This window comes from Sorex araneus, chromosome 2, assembly GCF_027595985.1.
Source record: "Sorex araneus isolate mSorAra2 chromosome 2, mSorAra2.pri, whole genome shotgun sequence".
In the NCBI taxonomy this organism is placed as follows: domain Eukaryota; kingdom Metazoa; phylum Chordata; class Mammalia; order Eulipotyphla; family Soricidae; genus Sorex; species Sorex araneus.
The window spans coordinates 147,760,243-147,781,972 of NC_073303.1; the positions used below are offsets into that span (position 1 = coordinate 147,760,243).

At 37.0% G+C, this 21,730-nt stretch overlaps 1 protein-coding gene across 1 annotated transcript; it reads right to left on the reverse strand.

The window, feature by feature from the left end:
* Nucleotides 1-397: 397 nt before the first annotated feature.
* Nucleotides 398-21,455, reverse strand: LOC101546539 (nectin-1-like). The gene is made up of 6 exons (XM_004606796.2): nucleotides 21,392-21,455; nucleotides 20,332-20,670; nucleotides 18,970-19,269; nucleotides 12,637-12,742; nucleotides 10,307-10,426; nucleotides 398-599 (listed from the first exon to the last, which is right to left on the reverse strand). Exons 1-6 carry the CDS (start codon nucleotides 21,453-21,455, stop codon nucleotides 398-400), a joined length of 1,131 nt encoding a protein of 376 aa, XP_004606853.2.
* Nucleotides 21,456-21,730: the final 275 nt, after the last annotated feature.

Sequence of the window (21,730 nt, forward strand, 5' to 3'; positions counted from 1 at the left end):
GAATTTTTGATATAGAAATCTTTCATATGTTTTGCTAAGTGGATTCCTCACGTCTTTTCTATGGTGAAGAAAATTATACCTAGGATTAGCCAGCTGAACTGTTTAGAGGATCCCAATTTGTTGGCAGCATGCAAGGCTTCATGGTCAGGAGCCAGCCGAACATATGCCTTCTTCTGTCCAGTAGCGCCGACTGGGACCACACCAATGTCACAGAGCTTCTTCACGGACTGCTTAATCTGTTTCGTGGTGGCCTCGACGTCCCCAACAAACACAAATTTGATGTTATCTTCCCTCTTCTTCATAGCTGACTCAGCGATCAGAGGGGACTTGATGAGAGCACAATGGCTACCCTGGTTTCTTCTGGGGCTCATCTTCCAGGAAGATTTGGGCTGTCTTCTTAACCTCGGAATTTTGGGTCTTTGGAATGTGGGTAAATGTGTGGATTTTCTTCTCTATTTTTATGGATGTGGACACCTTTCAGCACTGCTTTCTTGACCTTCAGAGCTTTGGCTCTAACTTCAGCTTTGGGTGTAGGAGGTTTCCTTCTTGTTTTGGGGTGCGGTACTTGTAGAAAAGCGATTCCTAGGTTCTTGATGCTTCTGTACACAATTTTAAATGTTTCTATTTATTGATTCCTTTCTCTTCTGTTCAGTGGTTGCATATAGAAATGTAACTTATCTTATGTGTTGATTTTGTAACTCGCTACTTTACTTATTTTACTGGTTTATTGTTTCCAATAAAGTTTTAAAGTTTTAGAGTGGAGTGTTTAGGATATTCTACTTCTATTACTATGCTATCAGCAAATAGTGATAGCTTCGTGTCTTCTTTTATCATTTGCATAACTTTAACTAATTAGTTTATTTTTTGCTGGTAGCTGTTACTGGGACTTCTAACACTATATTGAATGATACTGGGAGAAGTCGGCATACTTGGCTGGAGATTAATCTTAAAGATAATTCTCATTTTTTGCCATTTATTTTAGTGTTAAGCATTTGCCATATATGGCCTTTACAGTCTCTAGGTATATTCCTTTTTTCCTAATTTTTTTAAATATGATGGATTGATGTCGGATCTTATAAAAATTGCCCTGCAAGATGCAAATCAAAACAACAATGAGATATCATCTCACACCACAGAGACTGGCACACATTCAAAAGAACAAAAGCAACCAGTGTTGGCATGGATGTGGGGAAAAAGGAACTTTCTTTCACTGTTGGTGGGAATGCCCACTGGTCCAGCTTTTCTGGAAAACAATATGGACAGTCCATAAGCTGGAAACTGAGCTTCCATATGACCTCGTATTACCACTCTTGGGAATATATCCTGAGGAAGCAAAAAAGCACAGTAGAAATGACACCTGTATCTATATGATCATCGCAGCACTGTTCACTAGCCAAAATCTGGAAACAACCCAAGTGCCCTAGAACACATGACTGGTTAAAGAAACTTTGGTCCATCTACACAATGGAATACTATGCAGATGTTAGGAGAGATGAAGTCATGAAATTTACTTATAAATGGATAGATATGGAGAGTATCACGCTAAGTGAAATCAGTCAGAAAGAGAGGGACAGACATAGAAGGACTGCACTCATTTGTGGAGTATAGAATAACATCACATGAGGCTGACACCCAAGGACAGTAGATACAAGGACAAGGAGGATTGCCCCACAGCTGGAAGTCTGCTTCATGAGAAGAGGGGAGAAGGTAGGTAGAATAGAGAAGGGATCACTAAGAAAATGATGGCTGGAGGAATCAGTCGAGATGGGAGATGTGTGCTGAAAGTAGATAACGGACCAAAAATGATGACCTCTCAGTGTGTGTGTTGCAAGCCATAATGCCCAAAAGTAGAGAGAGAATATGGGGAATATTGTGTGCCCTGGAGGCAGGGGGAAGGTGGAAAAGGGGGGTATACTGGGGATACGGGTGGTGGGGTATGTGTACTGGTGGAGGGATCATTGTGTGATTGTAACCCAAACATGAAAGCTTGTACCTATCTCACATTGACTCAATAAGATTAAAAAATATGTGTGTATATATATATATACATATAAATTGCCCTGCATCTATTGATACAGTAATATTTGTATCCCTGCTTTTATAGTTATGGTGTATTACAGTCATTGGCTTACATATAATGGATGATTATTGAATCCCTGAGATGAGTCTTATTCAATCATTGTATTTGATCCTTTTTGTTATATTGTTGAGATTTTATGAAGTATCTTTTCCTAAGGCTCAGCAGGGACATGGTTCTACAATTTTCTTTTTCAATAATATGTTTGTCTATTTGGGGTGTGAGGGAAAATGTGGCCTCACAGAAGATGTGTGGAGGGATTCCTGTTTCTTTAATTGCTGGAAGAACTTGAGGCTTAATTACATAACTTATCTGTGAGTAGAGATAAGACAGAGAGGGGCTCCATTGTGATAAGTTCACTCAAGGGTTCATTGCCTGCAATGCACTTCTGATGTGACCACAAATAAAGATTTTAAAGTTTCTGGCACGACCAGTTTGAAACACGCATAAGCACACCCTCTCTTTTTCTATAAAAGCCTCTTATTGTGACTGTAGAGACAAAAAATTTTTTTTTCTCTTTTTGATGACAAGAAGTTCAGTATTTTCTCAGATTGCTATCACCTGAGTAAAAATCTCTTTTCTTATCAACTTTTGTCTCTCAAGCAATTGGGCTTGGAAAGGTGATCACCTGATCTTGGTGGTAAAGAGTTTGATGAGATAGCCAGTAACCATTGAAACACTCAAACCAGCCAGGTCTTCCTTCTCCCTGGTTCCCAGAGCAAGTTCTTGGGACCTGAAACAACCAGTCATCCTCTGCGTGCTACATCCTTGTAGTCACCTGCGTGGACAGTTCGTACTTCTAGAACCTGCTGAGGTGCAATTTCTCTGCTCAAGTCTCTCCCTATTATTCCCTCCAGATCATTTGTTGCCCTAAGCACTCTCTTGATGGAGGAGATAATACAGTTTAAGTTGGGAATATCAGTGAACTCTAAGAATAGCTAATTCTGTGCTGTGTACACCTGGGAGTGCTCTGTTTTTGCCAGCTGGATTTTTGCCATTTGGGATCCCTTTGGCTCATTTGTTTTGTAGTGTTGCCAAGTGTCTTAACAAGACTTTCACTTCTCTATTCCTCAGGGGTATATACATTTGGAGAAACTCCATTTATGCTAGGATTTTGGTTTTGTTCTATTTGGGTTTTTTATTTGGAGGTTGGTTTTGCTCATTGCTTTGTTTTGCAATTTGAAATTCAGCTTCAATAACTTCAAAAAAAATTCTCTGGGCCATATTCTAGAAGGAGGAACCATTTTCAGTTATGGATCCATGAGTAAAAAGGAAGATAATTTATTTCAATTATAATACTGCTTGGCCTTCAGAGTTTGGGGGAGGGATGGCATTTAATGGGTCTCTGGAATTAGAAGTGTTTTTCGAACATTTGATGGTTGTGATAAATTATTGCCTGCATGGACTTAATGCTATGGCATAGAAAGGACTCCCCAGAGAGGAACTGCATAATGGCAAAGAGGGAAGGAAAGGGCACCAGTCCTCTCCAAAATAAGAAAACTTGAGAAGAAAAATATGACGACAGAAATCTTCTGGAGAGTTTGAATCCTTTTCTTCCTCCATTGCCCCAGACCTTTTACCAAGGAGACATGCACCCCCAGGGGTGCCTGAGCAGGTTTTTCTCACTCAATTGTGTGAGAACAGTCACCCCAGTAGGTAGGCAAGTGTTGAGAGATTCCTGCCCTCCTCAGTTCTAGGGGATACTGGAGGGTGCTGTCTTGGAACCCAGAGCAGCACTCGTCCCTTCCACCGTCCTGCATAGCCGCCCTCATCCTCCAAACCCTTCTGGCAATACTTCCAAGTCCCAGTATGGCATTCATTCTGACTCCAAAAGTGGCACCAAAGTCTGTGGCTTAACTTCCGGTTGTGTCATGGTAAGTGTAGAGGCGCTGCCTCCCCCAAACGCTGAAGGCCTAGGATGGTCTCCTCAACCTGGACCCCATAGGACACTTGATGTGAAGCAGGAAACACTTACCTCTTAGGCAGGACAAAACTCACTAAGGACTTAGGAGAATCACAAATAAAAGAATTTCCCGATTTCATTGAATAGGAGACACTAGAGAATTTCCATTACTTGTATTAACCAACAAGGGAAAACATGAATATTCAAAACATTTTATTTTATTTTATGTTTAGCCTTTTGGGTTATGTCCAATGATTCTCAAGGGTTATTCCTGGCTGTATGCTCAGGAATTATTCCTGGGGGTGCTTGGGAGACCATATGGGATGCTAGGGGTTGAACCTGGGTTGACCACATGCAAGGCAAACGCCCTACCTACTGTACTATTGCTCCAGCCCCTTAAAACATTTAAAAAGGGAAATACACCTTCCCACCAACATATTTTGAATGTTTCTTTTCCTAACCCCACCCCTAATCCAAAGCAGAACCAAAATAATTCATTTTGTATCATTTATTATGAACAACCGCTGAAAATGCTACAAAAAAGTTTTCTGAGAGGAAAGAATGTGAAGATTGTTGTATTTCACCCAGGGGCCAGTAAACCATTCTATAGAGATCACTAACATGTTTGTTAAAGGTTGAGTCTTGTGTGCATATACATATGCACACATATTTGTGTGTTTATAAAACATATTTCCCTCTAAGATTGGTTGCCTTCTGCTTTAAACCCCATCAAAGGTGGTGCGCTATTCTTTGAGTAGAGGTGATGTGAGGTATGAGTAGTCTTTTGACTGTGTGGTCCAGAAATATGTTCACTTCTGGGTGAGGTTCGACCCAAGAATGTGGAGAGCGGCTGTGAACATGGTGACTCTTGAGTTCTGGAGGTTTTCAGCTGCCAGGGCTGGGTCACTTGGGTGGGGAGGATTCTCACACCCACTCAGGGGTGCCCCGAATGAAACAGTCTGATGTGGGGTCTGGTGGCAGCATGGTTATGGTGACTATCGTGTTATGATCCCTTCAGAAAACCCAGAAATGCTGGACTTTGTGACCTAAAACTCTAAGATCAACAGAACCGTGAATGGGGATCCTTTGCCCGCACTCCGTTTCTCCTGCAGTTGCGCCCAGAAGCCACCTCTGACTGGTGCCAGATGTTTCTTCTTTTAAAAGGTTACAGACTTCTTATCCTCTGAGAAAGAAAAAAAAGACAAATTAATAAAGTTTTTCTTAGCCCTTCTCTTGCCATCTTGCCATCTTCTCTGACAAGATACATGGAATCTAGGAGACCTGACGCTGGCATTTTCTCAATACTAGAGCGTTGGCATCAAGTGTAGGGGAGTGCTATGACACTGGTGTTGGCATATCCTACAGAGACTTGAAGATCAAATAGACATACAGCATCAAAGTTTAGATTAATTTTGACCTCCAGCCATATTGATTTCTCACAAATTTTGTACTACATTTATGAATTAGATAATCAAGTAGCTGTGAGATAGATGAGAACCACTTTTATGTGCACATTTATTTATTATCTCATTTTGGAGCCACACCAGGCTATGTGCCGGGCTTACTCCTGACTGTACTCAAGGGTGACTTGGGAGGGCTCAAGTGTATCAAATCTATTTTTTCTTTTTTTTGCTTTTTGGGTCACACCTGGCAATGCACAGGGGTTACTCCTGGCTCATGCACTCAGAAATTACTCCTGGCAGTGCTCCGGGGACCATATTGGATGCTGGGAATTGAACCCGGGTCAGCCACATGCAAGGCAAACACCCTACCTGCTGTGTTATCATTCCAGCCCCCAAGTTATATGTACATGGTCTCTCTTTCAAAATGTCTTATTTTACATAAACTTTCAAACTTCAATTTACCCAGAATGGGTCATTTCTTTTTGAAGTTTTTAATATTATCTATAATGTTCTTTATAAAAGAACTGCATGGTCCCCCCTCCTCGCCCTCCCCTCACACACAAACACCAGTACTGCCGGGAGCTATGCCAACACCACATTAGCTGTGGCCCCAAAGGAGAAAAAGAAAAGACGAATTAGCTTTCATTGATTAAGTTCCTTCCTCCCTCGGATTCAGCCCCACTTCCTTGTGTTTCTTTGTCCAATGGAGTATACCCATTTAGCTTAATCAGTATATGTACTTGTATATCACACACACACAAACACTCATAGGAAAAACAACCGACCATAGGTTTACATAACAGAATTCCCATAATTAGAGGGAAAAATACAGGTTATAACTAGTAACAAAAGGACTCATTCTTTTCATAAATACAGACATATAAAATGCACTTTCTTGAGAGGCCCAGAGAGATATACTGCAGGTAAAGCACTTGCCTGGTATGCAGCTCATCTAAGTTTGATCCTTGGCACCCCCAAAGCATCACCAAGAGTGATCTCTTAGTATAAAGCCAGGAGTTTGGCCTGAGCACCACTGAGTGTTTTCCCCTGGCCATTTTTTAGCTTGTTTGTTTGTTTGTCTCTTTGGGGGCCATGTCCGAGGGTTCTCAGGGCAAACTCCTGACTGTGCTGAGAGATCACTCCTGGCAGGCTGGGAGACTCTATGTGATGCTGGGGATTGAAAGCTGGTCAGCTGTCTGCAAAGCGTGCACCCTGCCCACCAGTCACTGTACGCTGCCCTCCGAGGCCCCCATTAAAAGAAACACACACTCTTAAAAGAATTAAATTTAAACTCATGCAGTACCATAAAATACTATTAAACCTTAAAAAAATAAAACTTAAAGGGCTGGAGCAATATTACAGTTGACCGAGCACTTGCCTTGCACGCTACATATCCCAGTTTAGTCACCAGCATTCCCATATGGTCCCCTGAGCCCTGCCAGGACTGAGCCCTGAGTGCAAGTCAGGAGTAAGCTCTTAGCACAGCGGGTGTGGCTCCAAAGCTGAAGAAGAATAAAAAGAAGGAGGAGAAGGAGAAGGAGAAAAACAAGAAATTCTATTGTGACTGACTACATGATTTACAATAGTCTTAAGACTATTGTAGTTAATATTAATATTATTAATAGTTAATAGTATTAATAGTTAATGTATTAACAGCTAATGCTCTAGAAATACAATGATAGTATTTCATATTTGACATCAAAGTATTAATATTCTTCCACCACTGTCCCTAAATCCTTTCTCATCTGTCACACCTCTTTTTTGCACTTCCCCTTAACATCACTTGGAATGAAGGGCTTACTTTCACTAGGTATTATCTAATCCCTTGCTTTGTAGTCTACAAAGGAAATTCATAAATTTTGATCTTATTCATTAATGAAATCAGTCAGTAGTTATATTTTCCTTCTGACTTATTTTTGTCAAACCTTTAATACTATGTTTTAGCAAAATGCAATATTTCAAAACTTTAATACTATCATGTTTAGCAAAATGCAAGATTTCATCATTATTCTGGTGTGTGTCTGTTTCTCTGTCTCTGTCTCTCTTTGTCTGTCTCTCTGTCTCTCTCTCTGTATGTGTGTATCACATTATCTGTGGGGTCCCGTGTCCTGACCAGCAGGGAGGACCCTTTGTGGGACTGAGAACGGGACACAGCCAAAAGAACAGACGCAGACACAGAAAGCAGCAAGGAGGAAGAGAGAGTTTATTCTACTAGCAGCTACTACTTATACCTTTTCTGCTGGGGGGAAATGGTGTCTGGACACACATACAAATGCAGATTGACATGTCCTTTTGTTACAGGCATAGGCTGTTGAGAAACAAATAGCGACCATAATGGCAACCTTGCTACAAGCCTCTGTTAGAATCAGAGAGCCAGGCTGTCTGACTAGGAGATAAGAGCCAGTCTTATAAAGCGGCTCCCTACAATTATCTTTTTCTGGTCATTGGGGTTATTTCCAAATCTTGACTACTGTAAATAGAACTCCAATGAACAAAGTTGTGCATATATATTTTTTGAATTCCTGCTTTTGTTTTCTCAGGATAAGCACCAAGGAGTGGAATTTCATATGGTTGGTCTATTTTTAATTTTTTGGAGAACTTCCATATTGTGTTTTACAAAGGCTGAAACATTAAGATGAGAGTTCCAAAAGATGGAAATTCCTCAATATGCTATAACACAGATGAATGAAATAAGCAGATACATAAAGGGAAAGATTGCATGATTCCAGTTATGTAAAGTTCCTAAATATTTAAATTTTTAGAATTAAAGAGTGCAATTGATTTTACGGAGGTTAAAAAATGGAAATAAAAAGTCACCAATCAAAAAGGAAGTCACCAATCAATAGACAAAGATCTAGTAGAGTAATGTAAGTAAGTTCTAGAGATATGCTGTACTAAATATTGTATCTAAATGTATGATGTTATAGTGTACACTTAAAATTGCTTTGGAGGGTGGGGTCCAACTGGTGATGCTCAGGGCTCTAAGCTCAGAGATCATTATTGGTGGTGTTTGGGGGATCAGGGTCAGGGGGATCAGGGTCAACTAAAGGCAAGGCAATTAACTATGTCTTCATCTCATCTTAAAACAAACACTTTTAAGGGGTCAGAGAGATAGTACAGCATGTCGGGTGCTTTTTTATATGTGGCAAACTTGGGTTCAATCCCCATTACCCCCTGTGGTCCCCAAAGCACTGACAGGAGTGATTCCTGAGCACAGATCCAGGAGTAATCCCTGAGCATTCCTGATATGTGGCCCAAAAACAAACAAACAAAATTTTTTTAAAGTTTGGTATCATGTTAAATGTCCTCACCCTAATAATATAGTTTCAAAATAGAAATGAATGACAAAAGCCAGTATAGAATATATAATGTAATAGATAAATAACTTCGAAAAATTAAAACTATAACTGGAGGGGTAGTTTTATTATGAATATTTAAGTAGTAGTATAAAATGATGTGAATTAAAAAATCTAATTTAAAAATAATTCTTCTACTAATTAATACATTGAACTAAATGACTAGTAAGGAATTTAAATTTCTTTTTTAATGTTTTTTGGTTTTTGGATCACACCCAGTGGTGCTCCAAATTTTCTCTTGGTTCTGTGCTCAGGAACCATAGAGGGGGCTGGGACTTAACTTGGGTCGGCCTCATGCAAAGCAAGTGCCTTAGTGTACTATTACTCCAGTGCGGGAATTTAAATTACAGTCTTAAAAGTGTTTTCTTTCATAGAAGTATTAATTTCAAAACTTTAATTTGAAATTTTAATGTCAGTGAAAGATAATTTTTAATAAAATTATAGTCCTATTTCATTTATAAAGCAAAAAAATTCCCATGATAATACATAGTAAGCCAATGGGTCGAGGGAGTAGCTCAGTGTACTTGCCTCTCATGTGTGAAACCCAGGGTTTAATTCTTGATAAGGCTAAAAATGAAAGAGAGAGTAAAATCAGTCACTTTAATGATCACATTATTGTGATAGTATTAAAAATTCAGGTGATACCTTAACACATGCAAAATATTATTTAAATTCAACATTTATGTATGATAACTGAAATAAGGAAAAAATAGTAAAATATCTTATAAACAATAACATATTTAGTGACCCAAATTGCAACAATGTTCAGACTTGGAGATGTTTTGAAGAAGCCATTAAATTACAGTACTCCAAAAGATGACTGTTGTTTATTAATATTCTTTAATAATTAAAAAGAATGATGATTGAAAAGGAAGAATCAAACTGTCATTCTTTGCAGATGGTATCTACTTTAATGACCATGTGATAAAATGTGTATGGAAAACCATGACATCAAACGATTAAATTAGATTAAATAGTTTGCATTAATAAAGACTAGGTCTTCAAATGGAAGTAAATTTTAGTATTACTAGATCCTCAATCAATTTCATTTCAATGTCATTATTAGTATTACTTTAAAAGAAAAATTTATTTTATTACATAATGAAATAGAATGAATGAACCAATTAACGATTACATTATTACTGAAATATAATTAACAGGGGGATGCAAAATATAAAGAATCACCATTGAGTATTAATAATTAAACTATTAAGAATTTCTATAAATCACAAGAAGATATAGATACCACACTTAACAAGGGAAACCTGAAGAACTCACAGATATGCGAAGTTATGTTCCAACAAATAAGGAAAAATCAGACACATATTAAGCACCCACTCCTTTGGTATGGCGGAAGGGATCTGGACATGGCGGGTGAGTAGAGGTATTCAGATGTTAAAATAAAAATAACCTCACTTGGAACCTTAAGTAAATGAAACTGGATGCCATAAGCCATACTGCTGTCATCTATTTTAAAAATGGTACTTGCGGTTAGCAGATACATCATCATTTAATAAGGAAGGTTGACTCTTATATGTGAAATACATACAATGACAGCAAATCTCACACTTCCCCAGTGAGAGTGTTTGCCGGAAGAGAACAGTTCAGTAAAGCTTCCTCAGGCTGTTCAGGATCTTTGGCATTTAAGCCTTCAGGAAGTTTGGCCTCTGGAGGAGGCTTCTCTGACCTAGAGAAACAATTACATTGATGCATTCATAACTTGTATCTGCAATCCCAACACTCCCCAACGAAGGCAATGTATTGTTAGAGCAAAAGATGAATAAGATATTGGGAGATAAAATTCTTTGGAGGGATTTATCAAGGTAATTTTTTAAATAGTTCAACATAAAATATTCTAACTAAGGGCAAGAGAGGTGGAACAACTGCCTACCCAGGTTCCATGCCTAGAACCAATATGGTCCCCTGAGCATTGCCAAGAGTGATCCCTGAGCACAGAGACAGGACTAAGCCATGAGTTGGGGACAGACCAACAGAAACCAAAAATTCCAATTAAAAAAAAATCTACATGTTGTTTCTACTATTTGTTTTTGTTTGTTGGGGAAGGCCTGGATGTACTTAGGATTTGTTCCGGGCTATGTGATCAGGGATGGCTCCTGGCAATGCTCAGGGGATCACACTGATGTGCTGAGGATGCAAACTGCCATGAACTGCAAGCAAAGCAGCCTCCTTGGCCTCTGCTCTCTCCCTGGACTCTCAACTCCTTAATAATAAAATTTGTCCTTTTAAAGAATATATTCACCATATTCCCATATTAATATATTTGATGTTTATAATTTTGTTTGTTTGGGGGCCACATTGGGCAGTGCTCAGGGTTTACTCTGGCTCTGTGCTTGGGGCTCACTTCTGGTGGTGCTCAGGGAACCATATGGAGTGCCAGGAATAAAATCCTGGTTGACTCCATGCAAGGCAAGTGCCCTATGCCCTATACTTGCCCAATCCTTGGAGATTATCTTCTCTATTAGTTTTATATTCTCCTGCATTTTTAGTTAAAATAAATACATATATATCAAATAAGCATTTCAAAATCAACACGTTCAGCATAAAACCCGTCATCTTCACTTACAAGTTTGTTACCCTATTCTTTTCAGTGTTTGTAAATGAGCCTTCCATCCATGCCCAAAAGATTAGAATAAGTATAATAGTATCCCATTCTATATTTCCACCAAAAAAATACCCACTGTCAAATATTTTCATACCAATATGTCCCTGTCCTCTCATTTTGTACTGCTACTATCTTAGCTTCCTAGCCCATTAGTTTAAACCTTGACAGCTGTAATTATACCTTTAAAAGTCTTCTTTATACCCTTCTCACTTTCTAGCCAGAGATATTTTCAAAACTCAAATTAAGTTATTGCCTTTCTTGTTTGAAATACTTCAATGAATATTAAGCATTGCTTCCATCAGTCTTTATAACCCTGTAAATCTAACCTCCTCTCTCTTTTGTCCTCTGTTCTTGTTTCTAAATCATTGTTTTGATTTCTTTTTTGAATAACAATTAATTTCATTCCCACCTGAGAGACTGCACTCTCAAGTCTCTTTTGAAGAACAATTAATTTCATTCCCACTTGAGAGACTGCACTAATCCTTCCATTTTCTCTCAAACACAATTCACCAAGAACTTCACATTTAGCTTTTTTACTTACTCAGTTCTCAATGTAAGTGTCATCAGCATAGAGATGCTCAACTTAAACTAGTGCCATAGTATCTTCCAATTATATTTTTTGCTTCATTTTCTAAGATAAACATCACTGCCCCGTATTACATTGTGTCTTGGTTCTTTGTTGTCTTCATCTATTCATTTGGAGCAGGAGTGTCTGAAGGGTGACAATTTAGTTATGTCACTGTCTCCCACACTGAGAACAATGCATAGTAATACACAGACACTCGAGAAGTACTTTCTGAATAAATGATTTATTGTATTAGTTATATTATATTTATTATATGAGTTCAATTAGGTTAAATCATTTTTATTTTAGTGTGGCTTGAGATTTATCAAGTTTGCCAGGTATATTTCTACCAGTCTTCGATCAGTGTTTTTTCTCCCACCCAGTCAACACTCTACCTCTGATGACTATTTATAATCTGATGACTAAATGCTCACTAGTGTCAAAATCTTTCCAAAAGAATTAATGTTATATGCAATAATCCATAAGATGAATGATCACTAAAAGTCAATTTTCATAATATTTCAACAAGGGCATCACTTTAAAAATAAAAACATTTGACTACAAAATCTATTAAACACATGGAATGGTGATTCTTTCCATGAACAATGTTGCCAGAGTCCTTGGAAATTCTCTTTTTCAGATGTGAAACTAGACACATCGTATTCACCATTGTATTCATCTATCACATACAGGCAACAACACAACTTACTTTTTCTTTTTCCAACAGCAAAATGTTCCAATAGCAATTAAAATACCCAAGACAAAAAAAGTTACACCAAAAGCCATAATCAGAAGTTCCTTCTGAACTGAAGCACCTGAAAAACACAATTCAGAAACATTTTTTGTGACTTTACTTCAATTTTGATATGGTGTTACATTTTTCTACCTTTATTCTGCAATGCTCTTCTGATTTAGCATTAAATTGTTGTAATATTTCATTTTATTAAACATAATACAGTGTGTATAAAGTTTGATACTACTTAATACCCTTTTATCTTTCTCAGGAATATGAAAATACTATGTAATAATGGGAGATGATAAAGCACAATATAATATAGCCACTTGATAAAATATTGTCAAAAAACTCTGTAATAACCTCTGAAAATAAATTGGCAGTATAAGAAATAAGTACTGAAAATTAATTTTTATATAGAAGACCATATAAAGATTATAGAAGATTATATAGGAGCTTATATAAAATTAATTTTATGTAGAAGACTATATAAGGATCATAGAGGATTATATAGATTATATAAAAATTAATTTTCAGTACTAATTTTTTATACTGTCAATTTATTTTCAGAGGTTATTACAGCGTTTTAGACAGTATTTTATCAAGTGGCTATATCATATTATGCTTAACAATCTTCTATGGCTGGAGCGATTGTACAGCGCGTAGGTCATTTGCCTTTCACGAGGCCGACCCAGGTTTGATTCCGCCCCTCTCGGAGAGCCCAGCAAGCTACCTAGAGTATCTCCCCCGCACAGCAGAGCCTTGCAAGCTACCCGTGGCATATTCAATATGCCAAAAACAGTAACAACAAGTCTCACAAAGGAGACATTACTGGTGTCTGCTCGAGCAAATCAATGAGCAATGGGGTGACAGTGATACAGTGATAATCTTCTGTATAAATATTTTCTAAGGATTAGTTTTCACCGACAAATATTTATATGGTTCAGATGGGATAAAATGGAAGATTTCGAGTGACAAGAAAACTATCCAAAGAGTAGTGAAGTTGCAAATTGAGGAAGCAAGTTCAGTACTGTCTGATGCAACACCTGCAAGCGTATGAAAAGAGCAATTACAATGTTTTAATATCAATTGTACTTATAGCAGCTATTTTGATCACAGTGCAATTGCTCTCTGAAATTATGTACTTCGTTTTTTGTGTAGCCTCTTAATTATAACTTATATTTTTATTGCACAACAAAAGGTTATTATTATGATTATCAATGTCAATAGTTAGATGAGCCTTAAAAATTTTTGTTTATGTTAAATGACATGAACTATGGTACACTTGACATTCATTTGCCTGTTCCTGGTGGATACACTTGTCCTCTTCATGATTTTTAAACGAAGTCATTTCTTTGTTATTTGTAATACACATCACACAAAGGAGGGTTCCCTCATTCCTTGTTAGTTTGTGGCTTTGGATTATCTATTATCAGTGAGGAGGAAAAGAGTACATTCCTATTAGCATTTAACTCTTCTTGAAAATTTACTAAGAAAGTAAATGTGTTTTAATTGAACTTTATATTATTTATGTTAGATTGATCAAACCCACATTGTTTTAACCTTTAGTTTTAGCTTTTCATTTCAGTGAGCTTCCACATCAACCATTCAAAGTGAAATGAGGAAGAAATTAACTTACAGTTTCAACAGTCTAGATAGATATCATGGGTCATAAAACAGGGTGTGGGAAGCTCCACAGAACTGTCAACCGAATCCGTAGAATTGTATATCCCTACTACCTACTCCAAAGCTAAGCAGAGACTAACCTTCTGGATAGATATTTCTTCTTTACAAACATTAATAATTCTGTGGAATGTACAAACAATAATTATATAGTCATCATATTTAGAGGAGAGAAGTGTTATACACCTTAGCATATTCTGATCTCATAAATATCCATCAATTACCAGGAAATAAATGGATTCACATCAGTTCTAAGGGACACACAGTCAAAAAAAGACATACATTTACTCCTTCCTGAGGAATCATTAAAATCATAATAACAAAAATAAATGATTCAATAAAAAATATACCTATAAGCAAAATAGTGACCTTTATTACCAAGAGATTTAAAGAATATTATGAGGGACAGAAAGTGATAGAGGAATGGCCCATAAAATTGCAAAATTAAAGATGTCTTTAATTTTGCTGATATAGGCAAATAGGAGGCTCCACCTTCTGAGAGAACCATTAGAGAGAGCCTGCTGAGCCCGGAGGGAACCTGGCAGGCTTAAATGAGAAAAACAACCAGCAAAAAATTATAGCTTAGAAGGTAGAGCCCAAAGCACCCATAACAAATAAAAATGCATATTTTTTATAATGAGGTGTCCAGCACTCAGATGAAAATAAAAATAAGGAAGATCGTTTGACATATTGAATAGAAGGAACAAATAGGATGTAGAGAATCACAATAAAGGCCTTCATACTCTATTTATCTCCTGGATACTAACTACATGCTTTCCACAAAGAAAACTCTCTCGTCATAAAATATTATTATACAGTCTTTAAAGATTGTATCTCTGGAAAGTCTCACCAGACTTTGAAGAAAGCTTGTAATCAAAGTAAGAGATTGGATTTTTGGAAAGCAACCTAAAATTTGGTAGTAATAGTGTATTGGTGTAGGGAGAGATGGAGGAGAAAGATGAACAGAATGAACCAAATTGTAACACCTCTACATTATTTGTTTCTGTGTTTTGGGCCCCACCTGGCAATGCTCAGGGCTACGTCTGGCTCAAGGATCAAGTGTAATCAGGGATCATAGAATCAAATGGGGTGCTGGGAACTGAACCTCATGCAAGGTTGGTCTGATGCAAGTCAAGCCCCTCAGCCACTGTTCTATTGCTCTTGCCCTTACGATGATGTTCTTATATGGATTTGAGAAGATAATTACTTATTTGAAATGATACTATAGTATTTTTGACTGAAATACAGTAGATGCCTTCTCAGTGTAAATTTTGGGAAAATTGGAGGAGAGCTCTGTGACAACCCAAAAAAAGCTTTTTCTTAATCTCATGTATGGAGTCATTTCCCTGCCCATTTTGGTAACTATTTCAGAATTCAAGTGGCATGCTTTATGGTGACACAGTCATCAAAGCATCAACTCTAGATTAATGTAAAAAAAATAAGACATGCTCTAAAATGTAGTGATAACACTACTGTTTTGGTTCCACTACAAGATCTTTCACATATTACAAAGGGCTCAAGATGCAAAGGGAAGAGTAAATAATGCTGTGACAGTATAAAATTATATCAGCCCTCAAAAGATATAAACTAATGGAACAAAAACATATAAACCTTGAAACTAATAAAAAAAAATTAAGTGAAATGGACTTGGAGTCTTTTAAGAAAGAGTACTATTGATTTCCTCCAGTATAATACATGGTGAAATAATCACCTTTTATGTACAACTTTCATAAGCAACTTCATTGTTTACTTTCATGGACAACTTAGACAACTTATGCCATTATCTGTTATATAAGGTGCTCTATGATCATAGTTACAAAAAAAAATAGCATTTACCAACAATAATTAACATCCAAAGCTTATTACATTGCATTATTCAAACACACAGGAATATATAATATTAATGCTAAAAGTTAAATTTCAATAAAATTTGTGCTTTAGTAGAAAGATATCTTTAAAAAGAAGTTATGGGGGGCTGGAGTGATAGCACAGCGGGTAGGGCATTTGCCTTGCATGCGGCTGACCCGGGTTCGATTCCCAGCATCCTATATGGTCTCCCAAGCACCATCAGCAGTAATTCCTGAGTGCAGAGCCAGGAGTAAGCCCTAAGCATCACCAGGTGTGACCTAAAAAGAAAAATAAAAGTTATGGGAGATAATTGGCAGATAAACCAGGCTCTCACCACTATTTGTTTTTGTATTTAGTTTTGGTTTAATTTTGAGGCCAAACTCTTACTATGCTCCTATGCTCAAAAACTACTCTTAGCAGTGCTTGGGAATAGCTTGTGCCAGTGCTAGAGGCACATTATGTCATGTTGAGATCAAATCCAGACTGCCCACATTCAAAGTATGTGCTTAACGTGTTGAGCAAATTCTTGACCTATTATAGAAATTATTTAAGACCCTATGGTGAGGATGAGAAAGTGTAGTTTCTTGTACTTATGGAGAGGCCAAAGCAAATTAATTTTCAAACATAATAACAAGACAATTATTGACAATGAAGCCAAGGAAATGTAGTTACTGTGATAAATAAATGGTGACAGAATAAACTGTGAAGTAGGAGAACATTTTAATTTTATAACAGTTTAAGTAAGTTTGAAGCAATCCTCTTTAAAACATGAAGAAAATTTTAATTAAATTTTTTAAAGTTTTTCTGAATATATAAGAGAACACCAAGTTAGAAAAACAAGGTCCAGTGAAAGAGAAAAATAAAAAAAAGTAAGTCTGATATTTAGGTACAATTTTCCCCTAATACAATTGACAAAGTTTCTCAGTCTCAAATAATACAGTTGAAATTCTGAGAAATTAAGCAGGAAATTAAGGCTATCTCAAGGAAGATATTAAAAACTGAAGCTAAGAAAGAACTTGCCAAAAAAAAAGGGGTGGATCCTAGACCCAACCCAAAGGGAAACTACATTGTGTATGTTCTACAAGATAAGAATGAGAACTAGTTCCACATTTAAACGACTAAAATAAGACAATAAAGTAATAATATGTTGGAGTGTAGCTCTAAATATTTTAGGATAACATTGATTCGTCCTTCCTCCCTTGCCACAGGGAGCTTAGGTTTAGACACTCCTGGAGACACTCCCGGAGACACTCTCTTCCTCTGTTTATCTGTAAACTCTTCTTTGCACCTTCCTTCCCAACCAGTTAATCACCTTTTCCCTAATCAGATTCTATTATCTTGTAAGATCAGATCCTTCTAAGGACTCTGAACTTGTACTGTAAGTTAGTGTCTTTTGCATAGTTTACCTTAAAGCAATGTCTTTTCTGTACGGACACAGGAAGACAGTTAATATTATGCTCTTGTAACTTGGGAGTTGATTGACTCCAGTAATATTTACTCCTGGGCATCTGCTTTCTTGACTCAGTTGCCCTTAGTTCCTAATACCCCAAAAGCGGGGTCCCAAGGAGGGACGGAATTGACCCAGGGCAAGCTGTGAGCTACCCTGGCATCGAAATGGGCCAGGCCAAAGCACCACAATATTCAACTATAAGTTGAGGGCATGATCATGGACAAATGCTGTTATGATCCAAAGGTAACGATGAGACTAGGACCCTGTTGGGGTTAGGAAGATTAACCTGGCCTGAGGAGTGTGGTCTGGAATGTATAGTGCGATGTCCTTAGGAAGAATCAAACTTTAAGGTTATATCTCTTACTGTGCTCATACAGAATGACATTGCCGGAAATATTAGAAGTATATTTACTACAACTATGTAAGTGGATTACTAGCTGAGGAAAGGAGAAAGCAACACACCCTTGTTTGGATCCCACCCTTGAACGGATCTCCTAGCAATCTCCTTAGATGAGATTTTGTTAATCTTCTTGAGAAAAGGTCTTACCTCTCTTTGTTGATTTGTTAATGTTCAGTCCCACCTTTGTGTTACCACCCTATGTCATTGCTATATAAACTTAAGACTGTAAGATCTTGGCGGGGGGGAATGAGAGAGAGAGAAGCAGAATGGGAACAGAGATTGGAATAAACTGCAATTGACACCGACCAGCCTGGCACTCGTTCCTTCCTTTGCCTGCTTGCCTGCCCAACTCCATCAGCCTCCACGGGGTGGGGGATGCGGCATGAGACTACCCAACGTGGGCAGTGGGAGAGATAGAGCCCCACATTATATTAAATATAATAACTCAATGTTCAAATTAAGGAAAAATTATTTCATGTGGTGTTTCAATTATCCTATATGAAAATCATGCAATGTTTTATTATGGTTTTGAACAGAAAATACAATTTACAGAGCTTAGAACGATGATTTGTCCTGGGGTAACTGGGCAGCTAAGAGACTGTCTACTGTGCATGAAATATAAAACTGGGGTTAGCTTTGTTTTTGAAGATTGCTGAATCTTGAGAATGCTTATTTGGAGAAAAAGTGAACTATTTAAAGGTGGAAAAGTGGATGAAGATGTGATTGACTTTGGGAAAAATTCATTGGAAAGAAATTAAGGAAATAGTTAAAAGTATGCCATAAGAGAATAGAAAGACCAAGAGAGAAAACATCTTAATTGTTTGTCACTTAACTGTGTGTATATAGTATGATTTACATTTCTTCAAAATAGATTATTTTAGTGTTATGTCAATACTGAATCTTTCTGTGAACTATTGGCTCTACTTACATTCTGACCCCACTGGCAGAAGGACAACCTTCTCTTCTTTCCTAAGAGGATGATCCACGTGTACAATCAGCTGTTGGATGTTTAGTACCTTCACGTGCTCCAGGGAGATGTTAAATGTTTTAGTGATAGTCACTGTGCCATTTGGATTCTCAGCAAGGGATTCCTCTGGTGAGCTAGTCAAGACTTTTGAGGGGAAAACAGATATCTGTGGAACAGGTTTTCCAACAGCCGAGTAAATAAATCTAACAACATCTTCAGTGTCATGGTTGGTCTGGAGTTCCGTTCTTAGTACAGAGAGAGCTGAAGGAAAAAAGAAGAAATGAGACTGAACATAAAACAAAGTCATTCCAGATTTCTGTGTTGTTAAAGATAGACCTCCAACATTTCTATCTGACTCTAAAATTTGAAAAAATGTACCTCCCAGATATCTTTGCTCATCTTTACAATTAGTTTTATCTTTTATATCCACACTATTTCAAATTGAGAGTTAACAAAGTTTTCCTAAAAAATTGTACCTTAATATTATATTATGTAAGTCCCCCAAAATATGAATTTATAACAGCACAGTAATGGTAGCCATATGATACAGAAGTAATCAATATTTTATTACATTTTGGGGGGGGACTTTTTGGCTCACACCCATCGATGCACAGGGATTATTCCTGGCTCATGCACTCAGGAATTACTTCTCGCAGTGCTCAGGGGGCCATATGGGATGCTGGGAATCGAACCTGGGTCAGCTGTGTGCAAGGCAGATGCCCTCCCTACCCACTGTGTTATTGCTCCAGCCCTAATATTTTATTACTTTTAAGATTAAGAAAAAAGTTTGTTTGGTTTTTGTACCACACTCAGTGATGCTCAGAGCTTACTCCTGCTCTGTCTCCAGGAATTACTACTGGCAGTGCTCAAAGGACCATATGGGATGCTGGGGATCAAACCCAGGTCAGCCATGTGCAAAGCAAAGCCATGTACACTACTTTATCACTTTGTTCCTTGAAGATTGAGTAATTTCTATTAATATTAACTTTCTTTTATTACCTACTATCTTTTTCTCACTTCCTTTTTCATTCATTTACTTTATTTTACCAGTAAAATATTACAGATTCACAAACACTACAGAGTTAAAGTCAGTGCAACATATGTAGTAAAAATGTTATATGAGAGAACCTAAATCATATGCCTGGTCACCTGGTATTCTATTATATAAAAATGGGTGATTGATATAATTACTAACAACATATGATTTTAAATCTTCTCTCATGGTTATCCTTTATTACATCTTTTCTCTAGAATTCTTGATCTGAAACTACATGGAAAAAACACCATCCCATAATTTCAACTCTATATTAAACATTACTGTACTTATAATGTTCAGACAGGTTTTTCCTCCATGGCTGCCCCGTGGGAACACATTAAATAGACACTTATAGCAGGCTTCATCTTCAAATTTCACTTCCTTGATAGTTATAAATGAGCAATTGGGTTCTATGGTCTTGCATCGCAGTCGATTTTGGTATGGCGGAAGAACTTTTTCACCAAATTTTCTGCTATAGGTGCCAATATTTTGTGGCGAAGAGTCTTGGATCTTCTGCCAGGTAATTTGGACAACTTCTGCTGGAGTTGTCAAATTACAGAAAATGGTCACATTTGCTCCCAACATAGCTGTCTCATTATTTTTGTGTTTTATCGTCTGTGGAGGATCTAAAAATAAAACAGAAGATTGAGAAAGAAGACACTCTAGTACTGCCCTGTACTTTCCCCACTCAGATCTTTATTCTTTGTGAAATAATTAGATTAGTCCTATCCATTAGAAAATAAGCATTCCTATTTCTTTGTAATTGATACCTTATCTTTAAAAGTGTTTCTAGTACTTATAGCATAACTAATAATCATTTATTAAATTAAAAATTAAAATTAACATTTGAATCTGTGTTATCCAAATTGTAATTATTTAAATAAACATTTATTTATTTCTCATTTTGGCTCTTTGTTTTTAGGTTTAACAGTGCATACTCAGAGGATATAATCAGCAAATTTAAAAGCATAAAATTAAAAGAAATTTCTAATGAACAAAGTAAGCTCAAAAACAAGACAAATTCAAATTTAAAAATAACTTTAAGAAATATTGAAAATATTCATTAAGTGATTTGTAAAAAGTTTGTTTCCAGTTTGTTTGTAGAGTCTATTGCAGTTATTGGCTGTATTAATACCTTTCTTTCATTAAAAGGTAATTATTTTTGTTTCAAACGTAATCAAATGAATCTGTTAGATGTTTGCAGTGTTGTTACATGATTAATATCAATGCCCAAATATTTACCTTATGCATTTGCCATTATAAAAGTAAATAAATTATAAGCTGCTATTTACTTGCATTGATTGCATTTACTTACATATGCATTTGAAAGAAAACTTGAAGAATTACCTGATCCTTGTAACCAGATAGGAAATGTGAAGAGCAGGAAAGTGGGCTGGAGAAGAAAATCCATGAAAGGCAATGGTGAGATCTTTCAAACACATGGCACATTTTATATTCTTACTGAGCTCCTGTTGGGTCATGCACCAGGTAATTTTAGTTTGTTACTCATTAACTGATATTCAGTTAGTAACTATCCTACTATATTTGGGACTTCCTTGATTGCTTCAAATTCAGTTTGAGATATGAAGGATATGCTTTATCATCCAATCTTGAAGGTCTCTTTGTCTTGAAAGGGTGGGGAAAGGCTGTAACCATTACTCTGAAGCGGGGTCACTGAGCTCACTC